This window comes from Leopardus geoffroyi, chromosome C1 (genome assembly GCF_018350155.1).
Source record: "Leopardus geoffroyi isolate Oge1 chromosome C1, O.geoffroyi_Oge1_pat1.0, whole genome shotgun sequence".
Taxonomy (NCBI): Eukaryota; Metazoa; Chordata; class Mammalia; order Carnivora; family Felidae; genus Leopardus; species Leopardus geoffroyi.
The window spans coordinates 5,326,682-5,353,167 of record NC_059328.1 but is presented as its reverse complement, the minus strand read 5'-3'; the positions used below and the strand labels follow the sequence as shown (position 1 = coordinate 5,353,167).

The window sequence follows — 26,486 nt, the reverse complement described above, 5'->3', positions numbered from 1 at the left end:
GTAAGAACTCTCCTCAGAGAATGCCCTCCCTCCCCACGAGTCATTTCAACTTGGGGACTGTTGGAGGAAGTGCCACCGTGACGTCTCTGCTCTGGTCTCTTGACCGAACCAAGAGGGGGCAAGATCTTACCGGTAACTAGACAAAGCCACAGATAAGCTAGCCCTCCATCCACACAGGGAGAGAGACAGGACCATACTAGAAGGAATCTGAGCTTCTCAGCTGCTCTCTCTCAAAGTCCCTGAAGCCCGGGAGGCCCAGGGGTGTCAGGAAATTCCAACTTTCCGTGCCCGAGGAGGAGTTTTAGGAGCCTATGATGACGGATGCAGCAGGTGCTAAAGAAGTTATGGTAGGGACTCTCACATTGAAAAGCACCTTTGGAAAACGTTCTCTTAAAAACGATCACTGACGTACCAGAAGCTAACAAGCTTCCGAAGTGCGTAGGCAACCACTTTTACTAAATGTTGGCTCCTTGCAGGGATCGTGTTAATTGCACGTCACATGCAAGATACTACAACTGTCTTGTTAAACGGACTCTTGGGGCCTGCATTTGCTCTTTTGCAGGTTTTTTTTTTTTTTTTTAAGTGGAAACAAATATTGTTTATGTATGCAGAGAGTGAAAGGGAATGGAAAGAGAAAGAAGTGGAGATTTTTGTCCCCTTTTTTAAATTTCAAACACAGAGGGGCGCCTGGGTGGCGCAGTCGGTTAAGCGTCCGACTTCAGCCAGGTCACGATCTCGCGGTCCGTGAGTTCGAGCCCCGCGTCGGGCTCTGGGCTGACGGCTCAGAGCCTGGAGCCTGTTTCCGATTCTGTGTCTCCCTCTCTCTCTGCCCCTCCCCCGTTCATGCTCTGTCTCTCTCTGTCCCAAAAATAAATAAACGTTGAAAAAAAAAAAATTTCAAACACAGACATCTCTGAGCCAGTTCCACCACATGGGACAACTGTGAACAACTGCTTAATTCTCAAGAGGACTAGCTAGTAAATGTACAGACCAGCAGAACTGCTTTATTCTGTTTTACATACATTTTCTTTCAGTAACCACCCATGGTTTTAACCATGTGAGACTTTAAATCTTATATAGGGGCTGGGTCTTATTTTAGGAAGAACTTAGAAAAACTCAATTCTCCTATCATCATAAGTCAGCAAACTGCAGTCCAGGGGCCACATCTAGCCCAATGAATATCTGTGTAAATAAAGTTTTATTGGAACACAGCCATAACCATTCATTTATATATTACCTACTATTGTTCGCATGCTGCAATGGCAGAGCTGAATAGGTGTGACAGACACTGTGTGGCCCACAAAGCCTAAGATATTTACTATCTTTGGAAAGCCTTTTAAGAAGTTAGACGATCTTTGACTTAAAATACAATGAATAAATACCAGCATCGACATAAAGGCACTTAGATGAAAAATACTAGCTTCAGAAACATTAGAAGTTTTAGAATTTTTGAATTACAATCTCTTCTCAGAAATCTTACAAATGACTCAAGTCGGGGTTAAGAAGGGAGGGTGTCGAATGGAGTGGAGTTGACGGGTGGGGGCTCCCCTGCTCCCCTGTTATTTGCTTAAGGGGATCTTCTCTTAAGTCCATCGGACAAAAGGTGTCAAATTAATCTACATTCGAATCTGCTTTGGGTGAATTATATCCCTGTCTTTTAAATCAATTTCCTGGGGCCCCTGGGTGGCTCAGTCGGTTAAGCGTCCGACTTCGGCTCAGGTCACGATCTCGCGGTCCGTGAGTTCGAGCCCCGTGTCAGGCTCTGGGCTGATGGCTCAGAGCCTGGAGCCTGCTTCCGATTCTGTGTCTCCCTCTCTCTCTGCCCCTCCCCCGTTCATGCTCTGTCTCTCTCTGTCTCGAAAATAAATAAATGCTAAAAAAAAAAAAAAAATTAAAAAATAAATCAATTTCCTGACACTAAATCCTTTCCTCTACCTTCACGCATGTGGCAGTCGCCTCTGACAGAGACTTCTGCCCCTTGTGTATACCTACAAACCAGCATCATAGTCTAAAACCTCAAGGACACCAACAGTGTCCATCGGCTACCCTACCTCTTCATCATCATTTCTTTAAAATACAAATTCTATTGGAATGTCCACTCTTAACTGCTATATAGAATATGCAGATTTAACACACCTTGCACCCCATCGTCTTTATTCAGCATTGCCATTAAATTCTGGAAGTTGGGTTTGCTCGCTCTTTAATAATGAATGCGCTGCATTGGTTCTGAAAGGGCAGCTTCATGTGCTGACTTACCTCGTGGCACCAGGGAAAGGGAGATTTACAAAATGAAACTACAGGAACAGGGTGATGGGGGAAATAGTAACTCTAAACAAGAAATCGATTCGTTAAAAAAAAAAAAAAAAAAAAAAAAAAAAAAAAAGCCAGTATCACCTGGTGAGCTTTTTTGCTTTAGAAATTTGGACACAGCAGTAGTTGAGAGAATTGCATTGTGGCCAATGATCTGAGTCACAAATAACCACCTGCTTGACGTTTTCTTCCAGTGCAGCCTTGTTCCAACTCCACCGAGTTCTAAGCATGCCCTGTGGCGGCTTCAGAAGGGCCTCCCTTTCGCTTACTCATGCATTTGTACATCTGCTGTATGTGACTGTGTTTCATGTTGTATAAAGTAGCAGTGTTAGTAATTAGGGTTAGTTTTCATTTTGTCTTATTTCATTCAAAATGGATGTGAAACTTACTGGCATACCTAGGCTGCAGCCCCATGCAAGCAAGCAAAAAGCAAAATATTGAAAATGGAAGGTAAAGGTAAACACTGGCTAGCAGGCAGCTAAACTCACCCTTTTGTACAGCCTATGGTCCACCAGGGGGCTTTAGACAGTAAAACAACACCAAAGAGCTATTAGCACGTGAGGGTCACAACAGAAACCTTATACACAGCTTTATTTCAACAACAAAAAAAGAGTAAAAAGTGGTTCCCCCTTTTTTTTTTTTTTCTTTTTTGGAAAGAAAGAAAAGGAGAGTGGTGATGGGGTATGTGAAATGAGCAGGTAGAAAATTCACCAATTCGTCGCGAGGTCTAATAATGTTGGCGTCACATGACTTGGCAAAATCCTTAAGAGACAGGACCCTTATTGATTCCTGAAGCCATTACCTACCTACCTTTTCTGAGAGGGTGTTATATGAGGTTTTCTATTTTAATACTTCGCAGGGACAAGACACATGACAGTTTCTCTTAAAATAAGCCTCAATACCCCAGCGTGGAAAGAGGGTTACGTTCATCCGAGGGAAAACATGAGCTTTCAGCTCTACCGATTTTCAGGATACAGGGATGGGAAGAGAATACAGTCGGTCTGCAAAAGTTATGAAAATTTGCCTGCTCATTTTTTTCTAACGTCTAAACCATTATGGGGCAAGTCAGGAAAAGAGCCACTAGGGGTCTTTATTTTATCCCAAAGAATGAATAGGAATTCCAAGTCCATAATCTGATGTTCTCCTCACAACAAACCTTCTTGCCACCCTCAGGAGGTTATTACTTGTTAAAACACGAACTTAAGAAAGGTGAAATCCTCATGAAATTCTTCTCAACTAGCTTATAAAGAGAGAGCTTTGAAAACAAGAATGAGAGTGTTCCTTTGTTCAGCTTACTCTGGGAGCCGGCCTTTTAGGCACGGATGTTTTGCCTAACTGTCTTAACCTCTCAACTCACTCGATGCAGACACAGGGCATGGCTTTGGACGAGAAAAACAGAGAAGGAGCATGGGACTTGATGTGAGTTTGCTCATAATGACCAAGGTCGCATTACCCGCACGTATTTTCAAAGTTTGAGGTGAAGACTAGGAGAAACAAGGAAAATTCAACTTCCAAACATTCTGGCTCCAAAGAAGAGCCCCGTAAAGCTAATTTCCTTGAAAAGAAAATCTGTTGTGAGAGTGTTAACCACAGTCTCAGCGGGGCTGGGGGAGACAAACTGGAGGGGAGAAAGGAAGGAGGGAGTGCGAGCACAGGTGAGCACGTCCAGAAAAGGGCGGAGGGAAGTCCCTGATCATGTCGACCAAACAAAGAGAATCTCACGTTGCCAAAGGTACGGGCCAGGGGGGAGAGAAGAGAGACCGACCTCAGCAGGGATTCTAGAACTAACGTAATTATGTCACAGGCACTTCATGTTTTGATATGCATTTCCTAACAAGACTTCCCATTTGAGTATCGATACGGGTATCTCATTGGCCAGCTGGTCACGGGGAAGGAGACCCCAGTTGCTGCAGGGTAGAGGGCAGATGGGCTGCGGAGGTCTAGTAAGTGTGCACCAGCCTCTTTCCAATAGCATCGCAGCTAGAGAATGCCAAATACAGCCTAAAGGATGTTCTCTTTAAAATTTTTATCACGATGAACGTGTGGCTCTGAGCACACTTCCTCTCAACGTGCTAGAAAAGAATTCTTTTGTTAGCAGAAGGAAAAGCGCAGATGGCCGTTGACCCCTATCAAGTCTCCAAGTCGCAAACATTCTTGAAGTTGGCAAGTTTTAGGAGTAAGAAAAACTGAAGTGAAAGGAACCGTCTGAGGAATCGAACTGAACCTAGACGCTCGGGGTTTTGGTGCAGTGAAAGAAGAAGAGGCAGGAAGACACTAGAGAGCTAGTTTCTGGCTGGAGATCACAGCTCCTGATGCACAGGGAAGCAACAAAACCACACAGGGTCACCGAAACGCAGCCCCGAAGGCCACCGTCACAGATGTCAGCCCAGAACCCTAACCTCATCAGGAAAACAAAACAATCTCCCCGGCTGTCCCCAAATCTAAGGAAAGAGCCTGCTGTCCACAAAGGAACCTCAGATTTGAAGGAACAAAGAGGAACCCCTCTAGCTGGTCTGGTGGGAAGCTGCCCTTTGTCTCCGGGGGCCCGTTTTTCTCCCGATGGAAAACGCACGTCTCCGCGCAGATGGCTTCCCTCGGCTGCACACGTCCAGCAGGGGGCGCCCGCGACGCGGCAGAAAGTCTCCGTGGGAAACCCTGCCCAGAGTCGGTGGTTTTCTACCTCTTCCCTGAGAACAGGAACTCTGTTTGTTCTCTGGACACAAGCTGGCACAGGAGGGGCTCGGAGTGGAAAGCACGCTGCAGGGTGGCGTGCAAGTAAGAGGTTGAAGAGAAAACAGGCAGCAACAGCCAGTCCCACTAGGCTGTCCTCACACCCAAACTGAGACAGGAGACCCGGCAGGAATCTCTGCCGCTCAACATTACAACGTGCAGTGAGGCAGTTCCCGGTGCTCCCAGTGCAGCAACTCGGTCCCTAGTTAGAGATCCGCTCTCCTACTGCAACTTGGGACGTTTACTCTGATGAATTTCGGGGAACTGGCTTTACGCAGGAGTTCATGAGTGGTTAGGAGGGTCAGGGTCGTTTCATTGCTCTCGATGAGTAAACCGTCTAGATGAGGCTTAATGTTACCTGTGGCGGCAGCGGCGTAGAAACCTCATTATTTTTCGAGCAGCTTGGTCCTGCTTTTTGGTTAGCAAACTGCTCCTGAAAAAGCCGGAACATCACTGTCACGGGAAGGGTACCGCCACGCTTAAGGCGCAAAAGCTGAAAACGGGTGAGCGGGGACAGAGGACGTGGCGAACCCGACCGCACCCGCAGTACGGCCTTCGGCACACGGGGTGTGGGCATCGCCGGCAGAGAAGCGGGGAGGCCACGGATGGCACTCCGGCCGGCCGTAAAGGGGGGGGGGGCGGGGAGCAGGGCCGAGATGGAAAATACGGTGACATCGGGCTGTTCTTTCACGAGTCTTCACGAGCTCATTTTGCGGAAGAAGACCTTCTGGCCCTAGACAGGCTTAGTTTAGAGGCTGGTTTGCCCGAGTCTGCTACTCTTCTGGGCTCTTGGGTTCTGAACTTCCATCGGCAGATTTTACTGTGTTCCGTCTTCATTACTCTAAGACGGACTATAGCTCACCCCTAGCTAGCCTCCCCAGGTCTCCCCTGCAGCGACGCCACACTTTGGGTGGGGGGCGCCCCTCTCCTGAGTAGGAAACTCCGGTCCTGCCAAATTCTCACCCAAGGATCACGATAACTGGGTGGGGGTGGGGGCGGGGTGGAGAGAGGGGCTAAAGAGATACAAAGGTCGGTGAACGGCTCCAGTATCGCTACATAGAGTCACAGCATCTAGAATGGCCCCTAAAGAAAGTCACTGCAACGCGCGCGTCCGGCCCCCGACGTCCAGGCAGGGCCGTTCTTGGGGCGACGCCGAAAGCTTCTCTTCCCCAGACAGCTTCGCCTCCACGAAATCTCAACCCACCTGAGTTTCTGTTGTACAATTACAGCTGTTCGGCGAGCCTGCCGTCTTTTGCCACATTTCTTATAACTCCGGTAATACTTCTGGATCAGCACAGCGGCACGCCGGCTCTGCTGAAATTTTTTTTGTTCGTAGTAACTTCGGAATTTACTCTGGATTAGGATGGCAGCCTGTGTCATCTTTTTATAAAGTGCATACTGCAGGGAGACAAGAAGAAGCAGAAGAGTAACAGTAGCCACCGAGTCTATGTGTCCTTTGGGTTTGCTGGGGAAGGGAGAGCAGGAAAATGCTTTGACCCTTTATTATGGTTATTACTGTTATTATTATTGTTATTATTACTATTCTCTGGTTTGGGTTCAATTATGAAGGACACAAACTAGGAACCTCTTCACCTACCTTTCCCAAATGCAAAATATTAGTTTAAGGGTTGCCTTCAGACAATGTATTGCTTCAAATGTGCTTTTCCTCCCCAGTATCAAATATTTTGCCCTACTTGGAAACACATTTGATAGCGATACACTTAGACATTTAGGAATAATGAGAACACATTTAGAAGGTATAATTTACATGCTTAAGATTAATATTTACTGTCCCATTTTAAGAGAACCTTTTCACGCATCCCAATCACCACCATACACACGCCCACTTGGAGCGGTCAGCCTCCGATTCCTGACTATCGTTCCATACGACACATGTCTGAGTTGCAAGGTCCCAAATACAAGGCTTATCATGAAACGCTGACACCTTTAAGACATTTAACCTGCAAGAGATTGACACTCATAGGACCGACACAGGGGTAATGCCATGGAACCTGGAAAAGTGTCACGGAACCAGGGACTTCCCCAGAAGCCAGGAGCGGTGACCCTCCGCCCAGCCGGCTGCAGAACTACACACAGGAGGGGGAGTTCTCTTCCATTTCGGTCTCTAGGCACTAAAAACCCAGAGCTCTCCATACTTCAAAAATGCGACGTTCGAGCTTCTAACGAGACATAGAAGAGGAGGGCTCTGGGGTCAAGAAGTCACAAGGAAGCACTTTGCTTACAAGAAGGCAACTTACCATCCTGGGGGAAAATACTCCTGAGAAAAATCCCTGTGCCCGAGGACATCCCTGCCTGTACGAGCTGGACTGAGGGCCGGGAACGGACCGACCTCTCAGGAATGTTCAAGACACAGGACCCTTGTGCAGGAATCCTCTCAGGTCTTGTCTGACCTGCTTTCCGCTTTCATTTGCCCCAAAATCTCCTAAGACAAGAACGCTGCATGCTGCAGGGCGCCTGTGGCTTTCGTCCACTCGGCCTGTGCATACCGCACGTGCAGAAATTACTGGAACCCAGGGGAGCACGCTGGGCAGCAGGGTGGTGCATTTTGGGGCTCGCGGGGCTCACGGTAATTGGCTCGGATGGATTCTCTAGACGGACATGGCCAAGAAAGTGTCCAATGACTGTTTGTTAATGCCAAAACCCACTGCAACGGAACAGCCACGTGGTCCCCAGAGATGCACCGTACTTCGGCGGCCTGGCAAGGGGAGTATGCCTATTTCAAGACCCTGCCGTCTTAATGGCCCCTTCTTATCGCTGGTGATGGGTGTGGCGTTTGTGACTCTGGTGAAATGGTTTGTGAGAGGGACTTGGGTGTCATTACCTTCAAGGCTATCCATGTCAGCTTGGGGAGAAACAGAAAATACAAGATTAATGTTAGACTGCTGAATAGAATGAAATTAAAAACCAGAACCAATAAAACTCCCAACCGGAAAAAAAAAAAAAAAAAAAAAAAAAGAAAAAAGAAAAAGGCAATCTGGCTATCTTAATGCCTTCTGTCTTCCAAAATATTTGTCTTCTACTTGCCAGTATTTCAAAAAATATTGCCTTCTGTCTTCCTGGTTGTAGACAATACTTCTTTGGGAGGGTTTTTTGTTTGTTTGGTTTGGTTTTTGTTTTGTTTTTAACTTATTTTTGAAAAAGAGAGGGCGTGAGCAGGGGAGGGGCAGAGAGAGAGGAAGACACAGAATCCGAAGCGGGCTCCAGGCTCCGAGCTGTCAGCACAGAGCCCGACGCAGGGCTCGAGCCCATGAACTGTGAGATAGTGACCTGAGCCAAAGTCGGATGCTCAACCGACTGAGCCACCCAGGCGCCCCTGGGACGGCGTTTTAAAAAACAAAAACAGAACTCATGTTTTGGAATAAACGCCTGTTTTAATCACAGACCTGACACGTGGATTCTGTGTGGCATCTGTTCTAATGTGAGCGTGGCTCCCTGCTGCAGAGCTCCAGGGACTGTGGTGTCAGCGTTTACACAATAAACCTTCATTTTCTGGGATCATGAACTCAATTGGCTATAAGTCGAGGACTCCTCCCAGCCCACCCCCTTTCACTAATCCTAGAGAAACTCAAGAAAATGGCAACCCATATCAGAAATCAAAGTGAACCCTGGATCGGAGCAAGAGAACCTAGTACCACACTTCCACTTCTCAGCATTCACTATTCCTGACATAAGCATTTAAAACCTCCGTATGGCATAGTCTCATAGAAGGTTCTAGAACCTACTGACAGGCCTGAACTTTATCCTATGGACCAGTCAAAACTGAATTAGGCCAGTTTGTATGGTTTCCAACCACCCAGGTGGTTAGGAAAGTCTGATATTTACTTAGTTTCTCTGAGCCTCAGCTTCTTTGTTGAAAAACAGAAATAAAAGTTATTTACTTCCAATCATTGTAGAGAGCACACGTGATGGGATGATGTGCCCAAGAGATCTCGTATATCCTAGGGTCCCTGTACACATTAGTTAGTTCCCTTTCCCAAGGGATGGCAGTTAGGTAAGCTTACAGGTTGTTCTGGAAACAGCAACCCTGTGTAAAGAACACTTAGAAATTCTTCCTGCACGTCTTAACTGAGGAATACGAAAGCAGTTTAAGATGTTCTGAGCTTCTTCAGAATTTTACAAGTCTTCGTGTGAAAACGGATGGGAGGAAGTGGAAAAGAAAAGTGGCTGGACAGTATATAATTTATACAACTCAAGGTCAAAGATAACTGCCACCGTTCACCTTCTCTGACCACCACATCGAACTCCCTAGTGGAGTTAATGGCTACGGAGGCTGTAGGCAAAATTATTAGAACACAGATCCTCCCTTCAGATGCAGATAACTTCCTTTGTGCCAGATCAACGTCTCAGCTGGGTGATCATACCGGAAGGCCAACCATCTGAACAAAAATTACCCTGTGGGATAAGTTTAACTGCAAATGTTTTTTGGGGGTAGTTTTTTCCTTCCCCCTCTGGAATATTTTCCTTTGTTTTTTGTTTTGTTTTGTTTTTTTGGTCAACATAATTCAAAGTTGGTCTTTGAATCGGGCCCTGGACATAGTACTCTTAGGCCAAACCACATGCTAACATCCTCAGGGGCCTGTTGTTTGGACAAGGTGCACTTCCTACTGTGACCCAGAGCCGTGGTTTACCTGTTTGTATTTCCTGTAACAACGCTGAATGACGGCAGCAGCCACTTCTTGCTGTTCTCGCAAGGGTCGGCCCTTAAGGGTAAAGTGAAGCAAAACCATGATTTAGTGTAAGAAATTTCAACTTTTTTAAGACTTACACAGAACTGTTACTCACATATAACTTTCTCCGAGACCCCAGGTTTACCAAAATACAGTGATAATCAGTTATAAGCAGAAATCAGGAAAAAAATGAATTTACAGAATAGATCTCCCATTCCTGCTTCTAAATAGAACTCTAATAGTTGGATGTTAGGAGGCCTAAAAGTCTTCATTTGCCAGGTATTTCACGAGTCAGGTATTGCACTATTTGTCCTTATGCGCTCTGCCAGATCTCCATCGTCGTTCCTAACCTAACCCGGGCTGCTCTACTGTGGGATCAATGAAGATTGGCTTTTAACACCTATTCAGGGCGGTCAAAGGCTCCTTTGAGAATAGGGAAGGCCACAGACCCTGTCCCACCAAAAATGCACGCACACAAGCTTCACCATAAAATTTTAGGAGTTCATGGGCCACCTAAGGTCAGTCCCAGGCCTCCACCCAGTTAGAAATCCCTGCTTTGGGTCATAAATTCCTTGCGGTGGAGGTGTCAACTTACTCAATGTTAACTAAAGGATAAATATCCATTATCACTGCCAAGAATAAACTGAGATGCTGACATCGCACTACTGATCGGTTTTATTTCACTGAGGCTTCTGAAAATTATTAATAATTTCCTGTGACATAATAAGTCCAAATAACGATTCTATAGAATATACAGTGGGAGAAAAAAATGGCATCAGGTTTTAGTTTGGATGGTTCTGACTTTCGTCTATTCTGCCCCATCTTACGAAACGTCACAACATCAGAGCTCTCTTCTACTCTACCTTGTATTTCCGGAAAGCGGTCTGGACAAGCCTGGCAGCTTCATAGAGTTCTCTCTGCTCGTGATCAGACAGAGTCAGCTGAGCAAATTCATTCTCTACCTTCTCACTGGTAGACGCGCTCAGGAATTCAGACCAATCTGCTGCTGAGGGAAGGCTGGGTTTCTCGAAAGCTATTTCACTGACTGGGGAGCCGACAGGGCTCAAGCTGGTATTAGAAGAAGGGGTTAGAGGCTCGTTATATGCACTTCTGAAACAAGAGGAGACACAAGGGAGAGACTGGTGACTGATCTGCACGACCCATTACATACTGAGTAAAGAGACAAGAGCCACTGCACACCAGCAAGAATATGCCTTCCTTCAGTGCAGTGAGTTGCTAAACATCCTCTGTACTTGTAACTGTCCTTCAGTGAGTGAGTTCCTACTGACTACCTGCTACGAGTTTAGCACGATGCTAAATACTAAGCCCACTAAAGACATTTTCCTGCCCTTGACGAAACTTCAATTGAACTGGGGGGAGAGAAACATCGTGGGACATGATCTCACATGCATGAGGGGAGAGAAGTCACAGAAGAGGTGGGGAAGAGGGACCTGAAAGTTTCCTTCCTTCCATCAGGAGGTCTCGTATCACACAGCATCCATCAGACTGAATGAGCCTCCCATGCCCTTCTCTGAGCCCGCGAGTTCATGCTGGTCAGTGGCCCACGGACTTCCACGGACCTGATCTGGGCAGCGCTTGGCAGACGATCGACATCGGCCAGGTAACTGGCCAGCCAGCTCATGGTACTGCTGATGGTGGCAGTGTCTGTTCTTTCCAAAGCCGAGGGCTCCGTGGGCACAAAACTCTCCTGCTTGATTCGATCAGGCGTGGCTTCGATGATGTGCTCTGCCAAGGTCATCATGTTCACCTGGAATCCGGAAGTCACAGAAACACTCATGTTAAAAGGGAACCGCAGATGTTATCCAGCCCCCCCACCGCCCCGACCCTGCCCACCCATGGGAAGAGAAACGAAGGGAGGGCGGCCCTCCACCTCCATCCACTGGACCCCCGGTATCACTGTAAGGTTGTACACAACTCACCCGAGTGTGCGGACGCCTGATTCTCTCCAAATCATAGTTTGGCCTGAAACCTTTAGTCAAATCTTAGGGGACTTCTGCCTTGTGCCTACTCTCCGCTCGCGTCTAGGATCAACCACTTAATGGAACTGTCCCTGGGTACATGTTATCTGGTGACTCTATGGGTAACCTAAGGGATGCCCCCCCCGCCCCCCCCACCTCCCAGCAAGGCCTTGCCTAGAGACCCCCAGTCCTCTAGAGGGCAGTACCGAGCCAACCCGAGGGGACAGTTCATGGTTGACCTAAGCCAGATAGATGATCGTCTTCTTGGTTTCCCACCTTCCTGTGAACGGAAGGGAGGATATGGGACCCGCTTCTGGACAACGAGCCTCTCCAGACATCTGCTGCGGGGTTTGGGGCAAAGCTTCTGCTTTCCTGATGAACAGTATCAACGCCCTGGGCTCGTCCCCTCCTCTTCCTGCCTTGACTACAGACAAGCTCCAGCACCCACGTCGTAACCGTGAAACAACATGCGCCAGGAGGAATTTCGCCAAAAAGGACAGAGCACTCAGGGGAAAATCTCGGTCCCTGATGGCGTCACCGAGCAAATGAACCTGTGCATTTCTTGTCATGTGAGAAAAATAAATCATTAGGCTGCTGATACTCGCACCCCAAATACATTCCTAATAGATACAATTAGGGCTCCTCACTGAGAGTCTGCGTTGCCACGTATCTGATCAGACTCGGAGATATGGCCTTGTTTTTAAAAATTTCCTTGCACGTCTCTTGAGAATGGAAATCGAAGACAGCCGTTTACGGTTTTAAGCGATTTTAAGGTGTTCTCCAGGGACCCATACAAAGGTGATAAAATGCTTATCTGACAACCTGAATGAACCTCAAAATCAGTACGCTAAGTGCAAGAAGCCACACACAGAAGCCTGCATATTTTATGATGCCATTGACATGAGATTTCCAGAAAAAGCAAAGCTCTGGGGATAGAAATCAGATCAATGGTTGCTTGGGGCTGGGAGGGGAGCAGAGGTGACCGCCAATGGGCACGGGAAACTTTCTGGGTGTGACGGAGGTACTCTACATGGGGCCGGATTCGCCACACGGGGCACTTAGAGGGGGCGGATTTTATGGGATGTTGAGTTAAAAACATGTGGGTAATTTCCTAAATTTTCAATAAACAAGAATGATTCTTGTGATAGGAATAAAAAGGAAAAACTATCACTGCCTTTCCTTTCCTTCCATGTTGGCCTTTCATTTGTGACTTGAGCAGCAGAAGTCCTACCTTGATTCGTTTTCCGTGAAAGTATTCGAGTATTTTATTACGAGCAAAGTGGAATTTCTGGAGACTCAAAGTTATAACTTTACATGTAGTCACCGCCCCCAACAATCCTTCATTTTATAAACACGTGTCAGTGTAAGAACATCTTCGCATCACCACGGCTGCCACGCTCTGGGATGCCACATGACACGTTTTTTTTTTATCGTGAGGGCTGCAAAAAGCAAGGAAACTTAAATAACTTTAAGCAAAATAATAATGTTCTAAGCAGCGGGACCCAAAAAGTCATGTCATCCAATTCCACATTTCTCGTACTATGGTCAAAGATAGCCTTTAAATGTGCAGCTTTGGGTTTTTGCTCAAATTCTCGCTGTGGTCTAGCGTATGAGCCATTTTCACAAATGTGTCCGGGATATGTAAAAAGAGCAATTATATATATATATATATATGTTTCCTATATTTATTAATTACATACATCTGCAGAATTACATGCATGCATATCCTGCATGAAATCTATCATGTATATTAAATCTATATATGAAAGCCAGCTTTCTAATTGTGTCGTTCCGTGTTTTTACATCATTTCTGTACCTACTTAATCTGACACATTCTGAGGCAAAGGTCAGTGGCACCTTATGATTACGGCTAGGCTTCCACATTTCTTTGTATTTACTGGTTTTGGTTTTAACATCTAGAAGCTGTGTGCTTAGTTACACAGCAGTCCACTACCGTAAGGGTTTTATCTTCTCCAACAAAAGGTACCTCCATACTATGGACCTTGAATTGTGCTTTGTGTCTTTTTTCCTTTTATACTCATTTGTCTTTTATATCTTTGTCAGTGGCTTCTGGGCTTCATGGCTTTGTTTTCATGATCTTCCTGTGCGATTTCATTGTAGCTCTGTCTTTTACAAACAGCATACAGTAGAGTATATTCTGCCGCCGCCTTCTTTTTTTTTTAACCCAAACTGAGAATCTTTTAATAGAATTGTCAGTTGGCAAAGTGAGGAATGAATCGCGTTTGAAAATACTCCTGTAATTTTCTGTTTTCTGCTTATTTCTGTTGTTGCAGTTTTTCCTGAACTTTTCCCCAAGTGGGTCACAATTTCCTTTGTTCCCCCTTCCAATAACTTAGAAATCCTGTCACTTGTTTTTATGCAGTCTAGCTGACGTTAGGAAGCTGACGTTCCTAACAAGCGTATTTCAGCCTCCACTTACCCATCAATAACACGAGTGGAACGAAATCTGTGATCCTCCCTAAACAAGACAGCTGCTACAACACCCTTCACCCCACCTCTCTGGTGTTGTTAAAATAATCAGAGTAGTAGTTATAGGTTAGTTTTAAAATATGACTCCTCCTCTATGTAAAGAATCCCTTCTTAACAAGTACCTTGTACACACAGTCACGTTATTGCTAAGTACTCAGGCGGATCAGTTTTAACTGGGTTTATTTTTCAGTCCTCCGTGAACTCCGCCTTGCCATTTCTTGAATTACTTATTTTTCAATGGTATTTTTTCATTTGGTCGGAATACTTCTTGAGGCTGTTGCTTTTTCGTAGATACATGCTCTTGATTTAGCAGAATATTATTCTCTCAAGACTCAGTGAAAACGTAAAGTAGAATTTCTCGGGTTATTTTGTATTTCCTGCATCAATTCTGTTTTAGCAAAGGCCAGCTGCCACAAGGAGCTCTGGTACCCAAAGGCTATTAAACTTAAGTTCATTAAAATGATGTAAAATCAGAAATCCAGTTCCTGAGTCACACCAGCTACATTTTCAGCACTAGATACCACACCGGCCAGGGGCTACCGTAACGGGGCATACAGACACAGAACGTTTCATTACCGCAGAAAGTTCCAGTGAACAGCACTGTTCTAGACGCTCAACACGGTTGAGCTGCCAAGTTTCACTGTCTGCTGATTTATTATTATGTTTACATTTATGTTTATAAATACTATCCTAGACTGCTTAGTACTGATACGCGGTATAGCCAAAGCCAGCAGCTGGTTGTATAAATAAAGTTTTATTGGCACATAGCCACACTGACTCTTATTTGTTTAAAGTTTATTTATTTATTTTGCGGGGGTGGAGGAAAGGGGGCAGAACCAGAGGGAGAGAGCGAGAGAATCCCAAGCAGGCTCTGCACCATCAGCACAGAGCCCAAGGCGGGCCTGGAACTCAGGAGCCGTGAGATCATGACCTGAGCAGAAGAGTCAGACGCTCAACTGACTGAGCCACCCAGGCGCCCAACACTCTGATATTATCTAAGGCTGCCTTGGTGCTCTAAAAGCAGATTAAATAGTCACGACAGTCTAGAGGGTCCACGAAGCCTAGAATATTTACCATTTGGCCCCTTACAGGAAAACTCTGCCAACCCCTTACCTAAAAAATTCTTTGATTTCTCAGGCAGCCTCCCACGCCTGCAGGGGTCGGCAGGTCGGTGGTGGAACCCCCGGCCCACCCATGAGGAATGGGAGCACATGGGCTCTTCGCTGTGTTCAAAGCGGGACAGAGGGGAGCTGCTCAGCAGCCAGACGTCTCCCCAGGAACGCTGGCCAGGACGGGGGACCTCCAGGCCCCTCCCTCCTGTGGCATTTCGACAGGCCTGGTGCCCTATTGAATTTCTCATGGGGGTTTTTCCCTGTGACATTTGTTTCGGGTTCTAGAGGAACTTGGAAAGAGAGGAGGCCAAGCTCCCACTCAGGCTGCTCATTTGGTCCTCCCCTAAAATACAGAAAGAATACTTTATTTAGGGGCATTAGCTTGCTTAATAGCTTAACCTCAAGTATACTTCACTAAATATTCTCTTAATCTATTGCAAGCTTAATGCCCCAAGAGGATTCTGGAGGTGCTGTTTTTTTTTTGTTTGTTTGTTTATTTATTTTTGAGGGGGCGGTGGGCAGAGAGAGAGGGAAACAGAGGATCCGAAGCGGGCTCTGTGCTGATGGCAGAGAGCCCGACGCAGGGCTTGAACTCACGAACTGTGAGATCACGACAGGAGCCGAAGTCGGACGCTTAACCGACTGAGCCACCCAGGTGCCCCAGGGATCCTGGCGTTTCTAGGCTTATCACAAGGACGGCCAATTATTGGCTCTAGGCCTATTTTGCTGCACCTCACGCCACATATGCTTTTACCACAGCCAGATGACAACTGTGCTCATGTCACTTAGGTCACTTAAAAATCCTATCCACAGGCCTCCTGTTCTAGACGTTCCTGGGCTGTGACTCTATTAAACCGGTACTTAAATAGGAAACCAGTCTCCCCGGATGCAGAGGGAAGCGGAAGATGACTGGAGGGCCCCGGGTGAGCTCTGAGGAGCTGGCGGGAGGAGGGGAGGGCTCTGCTGAGAGCCAGGTCCCTGGCGTTCAGGCCCCATTTACGACGTTGGATCCTCTGAATGAAAACGTGGCCCGAGCAGAGGAGACACCCCAACACTCTCATGAGTCAGAACACACTTCCAAACGTCTGCTGGTGAGCAAATCACACGACCTGCGGGAACCGGCTGTAAAGACGTGGGGGGCGCTCTGACGGCCACCCCGGCCTCTGCGGGCTTACCTGGTCCGTGCTTACCTGGATGTCATCCATGGGCTGTGTGCACTCCTCGCTCTCTGCACTATCACGGTAGGGCCCCATGTCTGTATTCACCACCTCTCTGTTAGCCATCATCAGGACACTCATTGGTTCCCGTGGACGCACCTGTGAAGGTGCGGCATCCTTTCCTACACTGGTCCCCTTCGGATTTCCAGTCACCTGTACTGTAGACACACCAATGTAAAGATCTTTGGGACTCCACTTTACTACGGGCTGAGATCCAGAGGCTTGGAGTCGTGCAGTCTCTGGAACGGGAGGGGAGGTTTCCCGGACGCGGTCCCTCACTCCTTCACTGGGGCTGATTGTCTCAGGGACACACTGCTTAGAACTAGGGCTCTGCTTCCTGATATTTGGCTGTTCCAGACTCAGTGCAGTGGAGAGCAGTTTCTGCTGCCTTGCCTGGAAGGACTCAGGGTTCAATTTATGCTTTTTGGGAGCTGGATAATCTTTGTGGCTCTCACTGCTGTAGTAATTAGAGGGTTCAGAACGAGGTCTTCTCAGCTCTGAAAAGTACAGTAGAAAGGACAGTCAGGACAGGCGATAAAGTTAGGAACCCTAAAGAATTAACACTTTCTCTATTGCCTGAGAGACACAAAGTGCAAAGCGGGAACTCAAGATGCGTCCCTAACATTTAAATATTCCCCAGCAGCATATACTGTATTCAGTCAGTCCTCCAAAATCTGTGTTTCTTTCTTAAATGGACACAGATTTTTTTTTTTCTACTTTCTGCATTTATTTCTGGGAGGGGTAGGGGGGAAGCAGTAGGCATTCTTACAGCTAAAAGAAAAATCGGAAACATAAAAAAAAAACAAAAAACAAAAAACCCCCAAAACCAAACCCTTAAACGTATGTGAATATCCTGTGGACTTTTCTGAGGGTTGCTGCACGAAAGCAAATGGGAAATGTGCCAAGTTCCGAGATGTGATCATTTTGCATTTTTACCTGGATTGGTACTTGCAATGACGGTGACTCCTTTGGGTACTTCCGGTGAGTGGATGGCTTCACTGTGCCACTGGGTCATCCAGCTATCTGTACTGGGCTCTTCGCTCGGAGGACAGTGGATTCTGGGGTTCTGTCCAAGCTGAGCCTGCTCATCTCTCTGCAAGTGCTCCAGACACTCCGCTAATTTCACATGACCCCTCGACCTGGCGATCCCCAAAGGCAGCCTTCCTAGAGAGTCCGGAATGGAGATGGCCCGACGGTCCCACTTGTACAGCACGACAGCAGCCTCTAAGTGCCCGAGAGCACACGCCCACATCTAAAACAAGGGAAACAGCAAGCTGTCTCAGTACAAGTTAAAAAAACATCCTCCGCTTTTGCTATTCCCGCCAATGGACAAGTTGGTCCTTGCTGACGATCTCCATGGGGCCATAAGACCTTACCACCTCCCCATGCCAGTTTAGAAAAACGGCTCAGGGATTAAATGAACCCATGCCTTACCAGAGGAGTACAGGAGAAGTGGTCCACATTCAAGGGGTCAACTTCCAGTTCCAAATCGATGCTATCTGCGTGCTTTGTGCTGTAAGGGATGGTACCAGAAATTACCGCACAATTAATCAACGTCCAAGAAATACTAGAATGTTATCAAACCCACAAAGATGAAACCAAAGTGGGCATCCAACATCCCTGATGTGAAGAAGATAGAGTCCCTAATTTCACAGGGCGGTTCGGATTATGAGCCCCGAGGAAAGCAGAGAGTGCAACGTCTCGCTCGCCATTCCTTGGGCAGAAGTTCGTGTCAGATTCCCTTGGGAACTGTCCTCCGAGAAAGCCCTTTGCTCACAGGCTGTCAAGCTCACTGAATGGCCAGATTCCTCTCCACCAGTGGAATCGCCCAAGAGGAAGGTGCGAGCTGACGGGCAAGGGTGCCCACCAGCCGTCCGCACCCCGGCCTTACCGCCATTTGATGAGGGTCTGGATGAGGGTGGCGTAGCCCTGGGCAGCAGCCAGGTGCAAGAGGGTCATTCCCCGGAAAGTCTTTGAGTGGATCAAGTGCTTGGACTTGGCCCAGCAGGCGCGGCTCATCATCTTCTCACACACGACAACCACACGGCTCTCGAAGCAGCTGCCCAGCGTCCCGGGGCCAGAGGCACACTAGGAGGAGGAAGTGTGTGTTACCACCGCGGACCCAGGGCCCTCCGCCAAGTCAACCTTTTCATGTAGGAGAAACAAAATGCTTTACGATTAGCTGCTCAGAACAGGAAACACAAAACCGTGCACAAAGGGGCATCGCGAAACAGACTAGAATGCGCGAGGTTCAGCCCGGCGGCACGCATCCACGCGTGTGGCACGGGGTGACCTTCCGTAATGCTGAGAACACCGGAGTCCACTAGAGCTGACACGCGGATTATGAACGTCACGCTGATCCGTTTCGGGGAAAGCATACACCGCTAAAAAAGTGCCACTAGCCTCCAGCTGAAGTACACGTTGTGGACCGTAGACTACTAGGAGAGAAAAGCAGGGTGGCTGTCCCAATTCTTGCATCTGGGGACACACCCAGACCTCTGCCTCCCTGCTCCTCCCGAAGGAGAATTAAGTCACTTAGATGGGGATCTTTTCTCCCCCCCCCCCCCCCCCCCCCCCCCGCAAAGAAGCACTTTAAAAAGTCTAGTGACAATCCCATCCTTTGGGGAAAGCTTTAGGGATCTTCAAATCTAAGTGATATTAATAACGATAGAGGCACACAGGGAAGAGAAATTCACTAATTTTAACTATGGCTTTCTTCTCTCGATTCAGTTGTAAGGCAAGAAACATAAAATCGAATGTAGTAACCTCAACAGTTAATCTGAGTCTCTGTGATGGCAGTTCTATGTTGAACATCCTCCCCAAATAAAGGATACTTCTAGCCTGATTCTTATTTCTGGTATTATTTAAAAAGTCTTTTTTTCCAGCAACAAAGTCCACAAAATTCAATTACTATGGAAGTACTGTTGTTCCTTCTTTTAAGTCTGGAAAAACACCTTGCAAAAATCAGAAGGTGGGTGACCGATACAATGTCATCCTTGCTAGAGCTGTCAAAACATCTTAAAGGTGGGTGATCCCAACATGCGGAAGGACGACCTTGACTCGGAAAGGATAGGCAAGAGCTGCTCCCGACGCATCAGACAGACACATTCATGAGCACGTGAAAGTTACGGGTTAGTGAGCAGGGAGGGAAATTTTTTTGCATTCACAAAAAGAGCTGCATTTTTATCACGAAAGGTGGACCCAGATATGTATCGAGGCCACCTTAAATTGACAGAAGAGTCTTCAATAGCAGTTAACATGGGATCAGGTTGTAGTAGGCCAGTTACCAAATGGTTGAGCTGTAAAATGACAGTATATTCCATTCCCTTGATGCAAACTCTGTCTGGTGACAGAAGGTTTTCGTGGGAATCCCTGATTTGAGCCATGAGATACAACAAACGACGATTACTTCTTTTCTAAAATGTAGGAGTCTAGGTGAAAAAGAAGCTTGTTGTGGCCTTAATAATATTTTACTGTGCACCAAGTTTTCCCTTGGACTTCTGAAGGCAGGTAAGAAATAAGAACATTCGGGGAAGAAGGGGTTGTTTGGTTTTGGGGTGTGGTCCATAAAATGCTTCGGTTTCAAAATATTAAAATTTGGTATTAAAACATTATTAACACTTGATATTTACAAGGAACATAAAACTCAAACGTTTCACTTAAAAATGTAATTGTTCGCAGGAAAGCATCATTCATCTTGAAGAAAGAGGGGAAAGTGCTTGGGGTTTGCAGGGAATAATAACTCAGTAGGAGAGAGAGAGAGGGGGATGCTATCCATCCTTTGAAAATTTGTCTCTAGGGTCTCCTGAAAAATAATTTCTGCCCAGGCCATTTCTCAAAATGAGACCCGTAAATAAAACTTCTGTAAAGCCTTCAAGACTAATGGGACTCTAAAAAAATATTTAGTGACGTCCCTGCATTTGGCCAGTTCTTCCTGGAATTTATGAGAAAGCAGATGTGAAACAGGATAGCAGGGCTAATGTTGTCCGACACCAAATAATTCCAGAGACAGCTTCTCTGGGAGCTTCTGATATTGATCTTCTTGACTTTATAAAAGGCTTTATGAATGGCCGAGTTGGATCATGCTTTATATTTATATTTAAAATAGATATGGAATCCACAATACAAAATAGAGTCCAACTGAACTCTGAGTCACCACTGGGCCTGTTTTCTAAGCGGATGTCCTTGAGCCACACCGCCAGGCAGCAGCATTGAATTCTGGGATCGGCAGCAATGATTTAAGGCTCAGGGAGGTCAACAACCGAGAAGCCCCACCGTTCAAGGCTTCTGTTATTACACAGATTTCAAAATTTAGGGGCACGGGATTATAAAGCACTCCCTGGGACTAATCCAGGAATGACACCAGCACCAGACAAGGGACTTGTGATCAATAAAGCACAGAGTGAAAGGTGATGGTCAGTGCACGCCCGTACCTGAGCCTGGCTTCCTCCGTTCCCGCTCCCGTTTCCCCCTCCGCTGCTGCCTCCTCCGCTCCCCTGTTTGTGCTGCTGGGACCCCGTCATCTCCGCCATCCTCCTCTCCATCTGCTCCAGACGTTCTAGGATGGACATCCTGAACTGGTTATCTAGGGCAGAACAGGTGATAGTGAGGTTGTGTTCCAGAAGAGCAGTTAACACGTGGCCTCGTCAAGCTGCAGGACCGGCATCCGAAACACCATCATCAGCCTAACCAAACCACACAGGTCCGTCCAGGCCAGATTTCTCCAACCTGGCAGTGAATCTCACACCTCACCCAAGACCTGCGGCATCTACGGTAGCCCAAAGCTCTCAGCTAAAGGAACAGAAAATCCCTTTTTGTCAAAGTCCTGGTTTCCGGTTCCTGGCACCCCATCTCTTTGCCAAATTCCCCAACGGAAGCCTTGGAGAGATCTGATAGGGAGGCCCCTAGAACAAATAAATGAAATGAATACGATTTAAATCAGTGGAAGAGAGGGAGATGTGTGTGTATAAAAGATACATGTACGTAAATATATATACTTTTTAGAGTAGTATCTGTTTTACCCAAATTAAAAAAAAAAAAAAGATTTCATCTGTCGATCACTTGCTGGCTGAGACCCTTACACATGTCCTTTAATGCGTGACAGCATTTTCAGAGCCCAGTGCAACTAGGTGCTTCACCCCTAAGAAAAACATCAGGCCGTCACCGTCGGAGCTAGGACTGTAACTCAGAGAGGCCTGTGATTCTGTACCACAGTACTGAGATTAGAATCTCTCTCTCCCTCCCCATTCACGCATTTATACCCACCTGTGTGCACACACGCAGACACACGATTTGGGCTGCATGCAAACACGCGAGAAGGAGCTAATAAGACCATTATGAAACTCATTAGCACCGAAATTTATTCAACAAATTTTAAATAATGCTGTGCCAGACAGTAGTAAACCGGTCAGAAAAAGGCCTCTTCCTGCTCTAGCAGGGGAAGCAAACAGGATAACGTGAAGAGGAACGATAGGGCGGGACTACAATTTATATGAGTCGGGAAAGGGGACACTTGAGTTTCACCAGAATAGAAGGAGCCAGGTCTGCAAGAACTGGAGTGGGTTACCAGCAAATGCAAAGGCCCCGAGGCGGGGCATTCAAGGAACCGAAGCCAGTGGCTGGACCACCACAGAGAGGAGAGCAGAAGGTGAGGTCGAAGAGGGGGGCCAGGACCAGACAGTATGTACTTAAGAACCCTGACAGAGGAAGTGTACAACTTTGAGCAAGACCTTAAGTGCCTCAGTTTCCTCACCTCTCAACTGGGGATGGTGACCGTACTTACCTGAAGGCTTGTCGTGAGGATGAAATGAATATTTGCCAATGCTCAGAACATGTAAGTTCCAGATACATGTGTTAGCCATCATCATCATCATCATCATCTTCGGGCAAATGAATTCTCTAGGAATTGACTGAGCATCTGTGACAACCTATTTGTCCCCCAAATTGTTAAAGGCGTAACCGTTTTCCAAAATACAACCATCCGAATCGTGAAAAGGAAGAATCCAGAAGTGTTCGGTCAGCGTGCCTGGCCGTCCTCACTCTACAACCCGACGCCAGTGAATGATGCTTACTGATCCTACAAGAAATAAAACAGCGGGCGGGCTAACACTTACAGAGTGCCAGCCTCCGTTTCCATCACTCTACAAATATTAACCCATTTACTCTCCACAGTAATCGTGAGGTCGGTACTGTTCTTACCCTCTTTTCACAGAGGGGAAAACTGAGGCGGCGGGGAGGGGGGCTCTCCGGCTCAGGGGCCTGGAGCTTAACCACTATACGACGTGAGTATGAGACCTTGTGGGAAGAGAAGATACACAGGAGTCAGGTTCACCCCTGGGAAGAGAACATTTTCTTGCAGTAACAAGGCAGTAAATACGTGTTTCACAGGAAAATTTTCAGGACCGGGTGTCAACCTGGTTCCACTTTACTAAACCACAAAGCCAGAAGGGAAAGACTGCTTTTCAAAAAATCGTGACATTATTTTTTAATAAAGCTATTTCCAGGAACAACACTAAAGGAAAAATCCTTCGCCTTTAAAAGTGACAGACGTCTTTGTGCCAAGTGTGCACTCACACACACGCACACACACACACACACACACACACACACGATCCACAAACACCCAGGCCCCTGCTGCTGAGCATCTCGGTGGCCCAGTCACCAACAGGCAGGGACCCCAAGTGGGCACGGCATGCGCTTGCACAGTTGTTGCCATCCTGTGACCCTAACGGAAGACACGAGATGCCTTCAGGGGTGGGACTGAGTCCTAACAGCCTGCCCTCTCCGTTAGAAGAGGGACACTTTGCAGAATGAGGGACTCTCTTATTTGAAGCCCTTCCAAATGAAGGGAATGAGGAATCTTGCCCTTCAATTAGCTGGACTCCAAGGAGAACAGCGCATTTTACTTGTGGAGCTCGCATCAACTCTCCCTGCACATTCCCCGCCGTGCCGTCCATTCAACCACCTGCAGATCCTTCGGCGTCCCGCCGAAACGGCGGAAGCGTCTATAGCTGCCTCCCAACAGTTTCTTCTGCATGCCCACATAACTTGCACCTGTTAAAGGCGTGTTCAGAATCCATTTCACTTGTTTCGAGCACTTGTTTGGAGCCTGGTGGCCAACAACAACCTGCCATGTCACGCAGAGGGGCAGAAGGGCACAGGGAGCAGCGCCCAGCTGTGGGCCGCCCTGGTGGGGTGCTCGCCCGGCCACCTGGCCCCATGGAGGCGGCTCTGTTGTGGTGGCCGCAGTGCCACAGTGAGGTCAGCCTCTCATGCCCGCCCGTCTCCTGCCCAGCACGGAGCCTGCAGAGACAGACCCTCCCTGAGGTCACGGAACACAGACCACGGCGTCTCCAGATCAAAACACTAACAGTCACCGTGACTCTGTGACCGCCACCAAGGTTCCTGTGTGCTTTTGTCCTGGGCTGTTCTCAGCGCCATCCCCATGCAGTTAGCTTGTTCACGTTATTAAGCTGCTCCAAGAAGCACTTGGTGAAGATACTCAGAAGCAATTATTTGCCTCTTAACAAAATTATATCATACATAATGGCATCTCTGAGCCTCTCAACTCCAAAGGGGGAAGGTAGTGATAATTCATAATAAGAAACAGCCTCGAATGGAAATGACTGATTGAGCCGGCAGCCCGTAGAGCACAGACCTGATTGTACTGTGTTGACCGAGACTCAGAAGAGACCTTCTGATCACACTTCCTTTCCTCTGAGCAGGGCCAGCGCCCAGCTCCATCCACAGAGCTTACCCGGTGGATGAAGTGATGGCCTTCGCGGGTCCATTACTGGCAAGTCAAAAGCAACGACTTTGTGCTTGCTTTGGTGTCACAGTTTTGGGGTGGTGTGGAAACCGTATTGTAAGATACTTGGCAAATGCAGAGCTATACGTATGGCCTGGAGTGTATATTATGATTGATCACAGCAGAAAGGGAATAGAATTACTTAGAGGCAAAAAAAAAAAAAAAAAAAAAAAGTTCGATTACGTTAGAATAAAAAAGTAGATTTGGGATTCACTTACGCGCACGAACATTTACTGAGCACCTACCACGTACCAAGCACTGGGGGTGACGTGAACATTAGTGAACACATCCCTGCCCTCGTTTGTTGGCTAATGAGTAATTTCCGCAATCTGAATAGACTGGATTTTTAAACGAACGTGTGGGAGGGAGGGGTGAGGAGAGAGAAAACAAAAAATGTGTAGCTCTAGCGGGCTGATGAAGCTGGCCTCAGCTCTCTCCCATGAAGTTTCGAACAAAGCCAGCAGTGACTCAGCTTTGAGGGATTCCAGGCCCCTCGTCCTTAGGACAGTTTGAGCGAAGCGACCCCACTAGTCCTCCGTGAGCCCAAGGCTGCGGGGACAGCACGCCAAGAGCACCTGTTTCCCGAGCACCGTGGACTCTGGGGGTCCCGGTGAGGAAAGCCGGCTGTTCCGCGAGCTCCCGCCTGGTCGGCCCCCGGCTCTGAGTTCTTGTCTAGAAGTGCCAGGGCTCTGTCTGCCTCGCCCAAAGAACAAGCTGCTGCTTACACAGAAGGCTCTCCCACTCTTCCCCCTACCCCTTGCAGAAGTGTGGACAAGTCACGTTACAACCCGTGCCTCTGAAGACTGGGGCAAGGCGAGGTCCGCACAGCAGCTCCCTCCTCCCTGGGGGGAGAAGCTCCGGGTGGCGCGGGCGTCCCCTCCGTGGGGGAGGGTGTGTGCGCTGCCCACGGTGCTGGTCCCTTGCTGTGGATGTCGCCCCACAGGAGGCTTCCACCCATCCAGCGGTTCCCACACCCGAGGTGCCATCAGAATCCCCAGGAGGGCTTCTTCAAACAGAAGGGTGGGCCCTGTTCCCAGAGTCTGTTTTACTTCGAAGGCCGGGCTGTGCGTCTAGCACGTTCCCAGGTGACGCTGAGGCTTCTGGTCCAGGGCCACCCTCGGGAGCCGCCGCTCTGAGCCCCCACCTCCTTCCTTGAGAACGAGCCCTCCGTGCACCTGCGTGCCCGGCCGCACGAGACATTAGCTCCTGCGAACGACGCCAGGCCTGGCCGCACGAGCTGTGTCGGCAACCCCGGGCCGCACGCTCCCTTCTCACGCGCACAGCCGAGTCCGACCCGGCTGAACTTGAAAACTATTCAAAATCTGCCCACCTGCGCCGCTCTCTGCAACGAATCAGACACCACTTTGTCGCGCCTGTCGAATCTTACCTCCTCGCTGCCTTCCTCTTCTCCCGGCTGACGAGCTGGGGTGTCTTCCCACGGGTCTGCCTCTGCGCCCTGCGGGTCTCTAAAGCGGCCCGTTGACCTGCATGGTTTCGGGGAACGAGGACTCTGCAGCGCCACGCAGGTCCTTCCCACGACATTCAAGGCACACGCACACGCATGCCTGCGCCCCAGACAGGAAGTAAAGAGTTCCGATGGCTCTGCAGCGACAGTCTGGCTCGTGATTCATTCAGCCTCTTCACGAGCCCGTCCCGCACCCCTTTTAGCAGAAGCGGCATTTTTAGACCGGGCAGCTGTGACAGGCTGCAAGGAACACGGGACAGAGCCGAGAGCTGCAGGGTTAGTCCTGTGGCCGCGTGACTTTCAAATAATGACCACTCTGCACCTCAATTTTCTCTCGTGGAAAGAGGAGATATCATTATCCTTTTGTTCCTCGTGGGGATGGGATAAACTACTATAGGACATTTTTTAAAGTGGTAAGGCTTTCTCTACCCAGTTATACCAACGGGACCCCCCCCTTTTTTTTAAAGGCGTCTTAAAGATTTTTAAGTAACCTCCACACCCAACGTGGGACTTGAAATCACACCCCCAAGATCAAGAGTTGCATGCTCCACTGGCCAAGCCTGCCAGGAGCCCCTAAAAAATGCATTTTTGAGAATTTTGGATACTTTTAGATTTACAGATGAGTTGCAGTAGTAGGCCTCCCATAAACCCTTTGTCTGGTTTCCCTTAACACCGACATCTCACGGAT

The 26,486-nt window shown here is 47.9% G+C and overlaps 1 protein-coding gene across 8 annotated transcripts in view; it reads right to left on the bottom strand.

Annotated features, from left to right (window-relative positions):
- Nucleotides 1-26,486, bottom strand: part of CAMTA1 (calmodulin binding transcription activator 1) — an 855,981-nt gene that overhangs the window by 10,219 nt on the left and 819,276 nt on the right. For 3 of the 8 annotated variants that reach the window (XM_045475515.1, XM_045475516.1, XM_045475519.1), the window contains exons 13-23: nucleotides 20,960-21,111; nucleotides 18,418-18,614; nucleotides 17,961-18,039; nucleotides 17,463-17,778; nucleotides 16,500-17,023; nucleotides 11,309-11,496; nucleotides 10,592-10,838; nucleotides 9,690-9,761; nucleotides 7,883-7,903; nucleotides 6,245-6,438; nucleotides 5,399-5,473 (exon numbers count right to left, since the gene is read on the bottom strand). In XM_045475515.1, the coding sequence (XP_045331471.1) occupies nucleotides 5,399-5,473; nucleotides 6,245-6,438; nucleotides 7,883-7,903; nucleotides 9,690-9,761; nucleotides 10,592-10,838; nucleotides 11,309-11,496; nucleotides 16,500-17,023; nucleotides 17,463-17,778; nucleotides 17,961-18,039; nucleotides 18,418-18,614; nucleotides 20,960-21,111 (2,065 nt within the window). Of the gene's footprint in view, nucleotides 1-2,798; nucleotides 2,830-5,398; nucleotides 5,474-6,244; nucleotides 6,439-7,882; nucleotides 7,904-9,689; nucleotides 9,762-10,591; nucleotides 10,839-11,308; nucleotides 11,497-16,499; nucleotides 17,024-17,462; nucleotides 17,779-17,960; nucleotides 18,040-18,417; nucleotides 18,615-20,959; nucleotides 21,112-26,486 lie in introns of all 8 variants that reach the window. The other 5 variants (XM_045475517.1, XM_045475521.1, XM_045475520.1 and 2 more) reach the window with 5 other exon arrangements.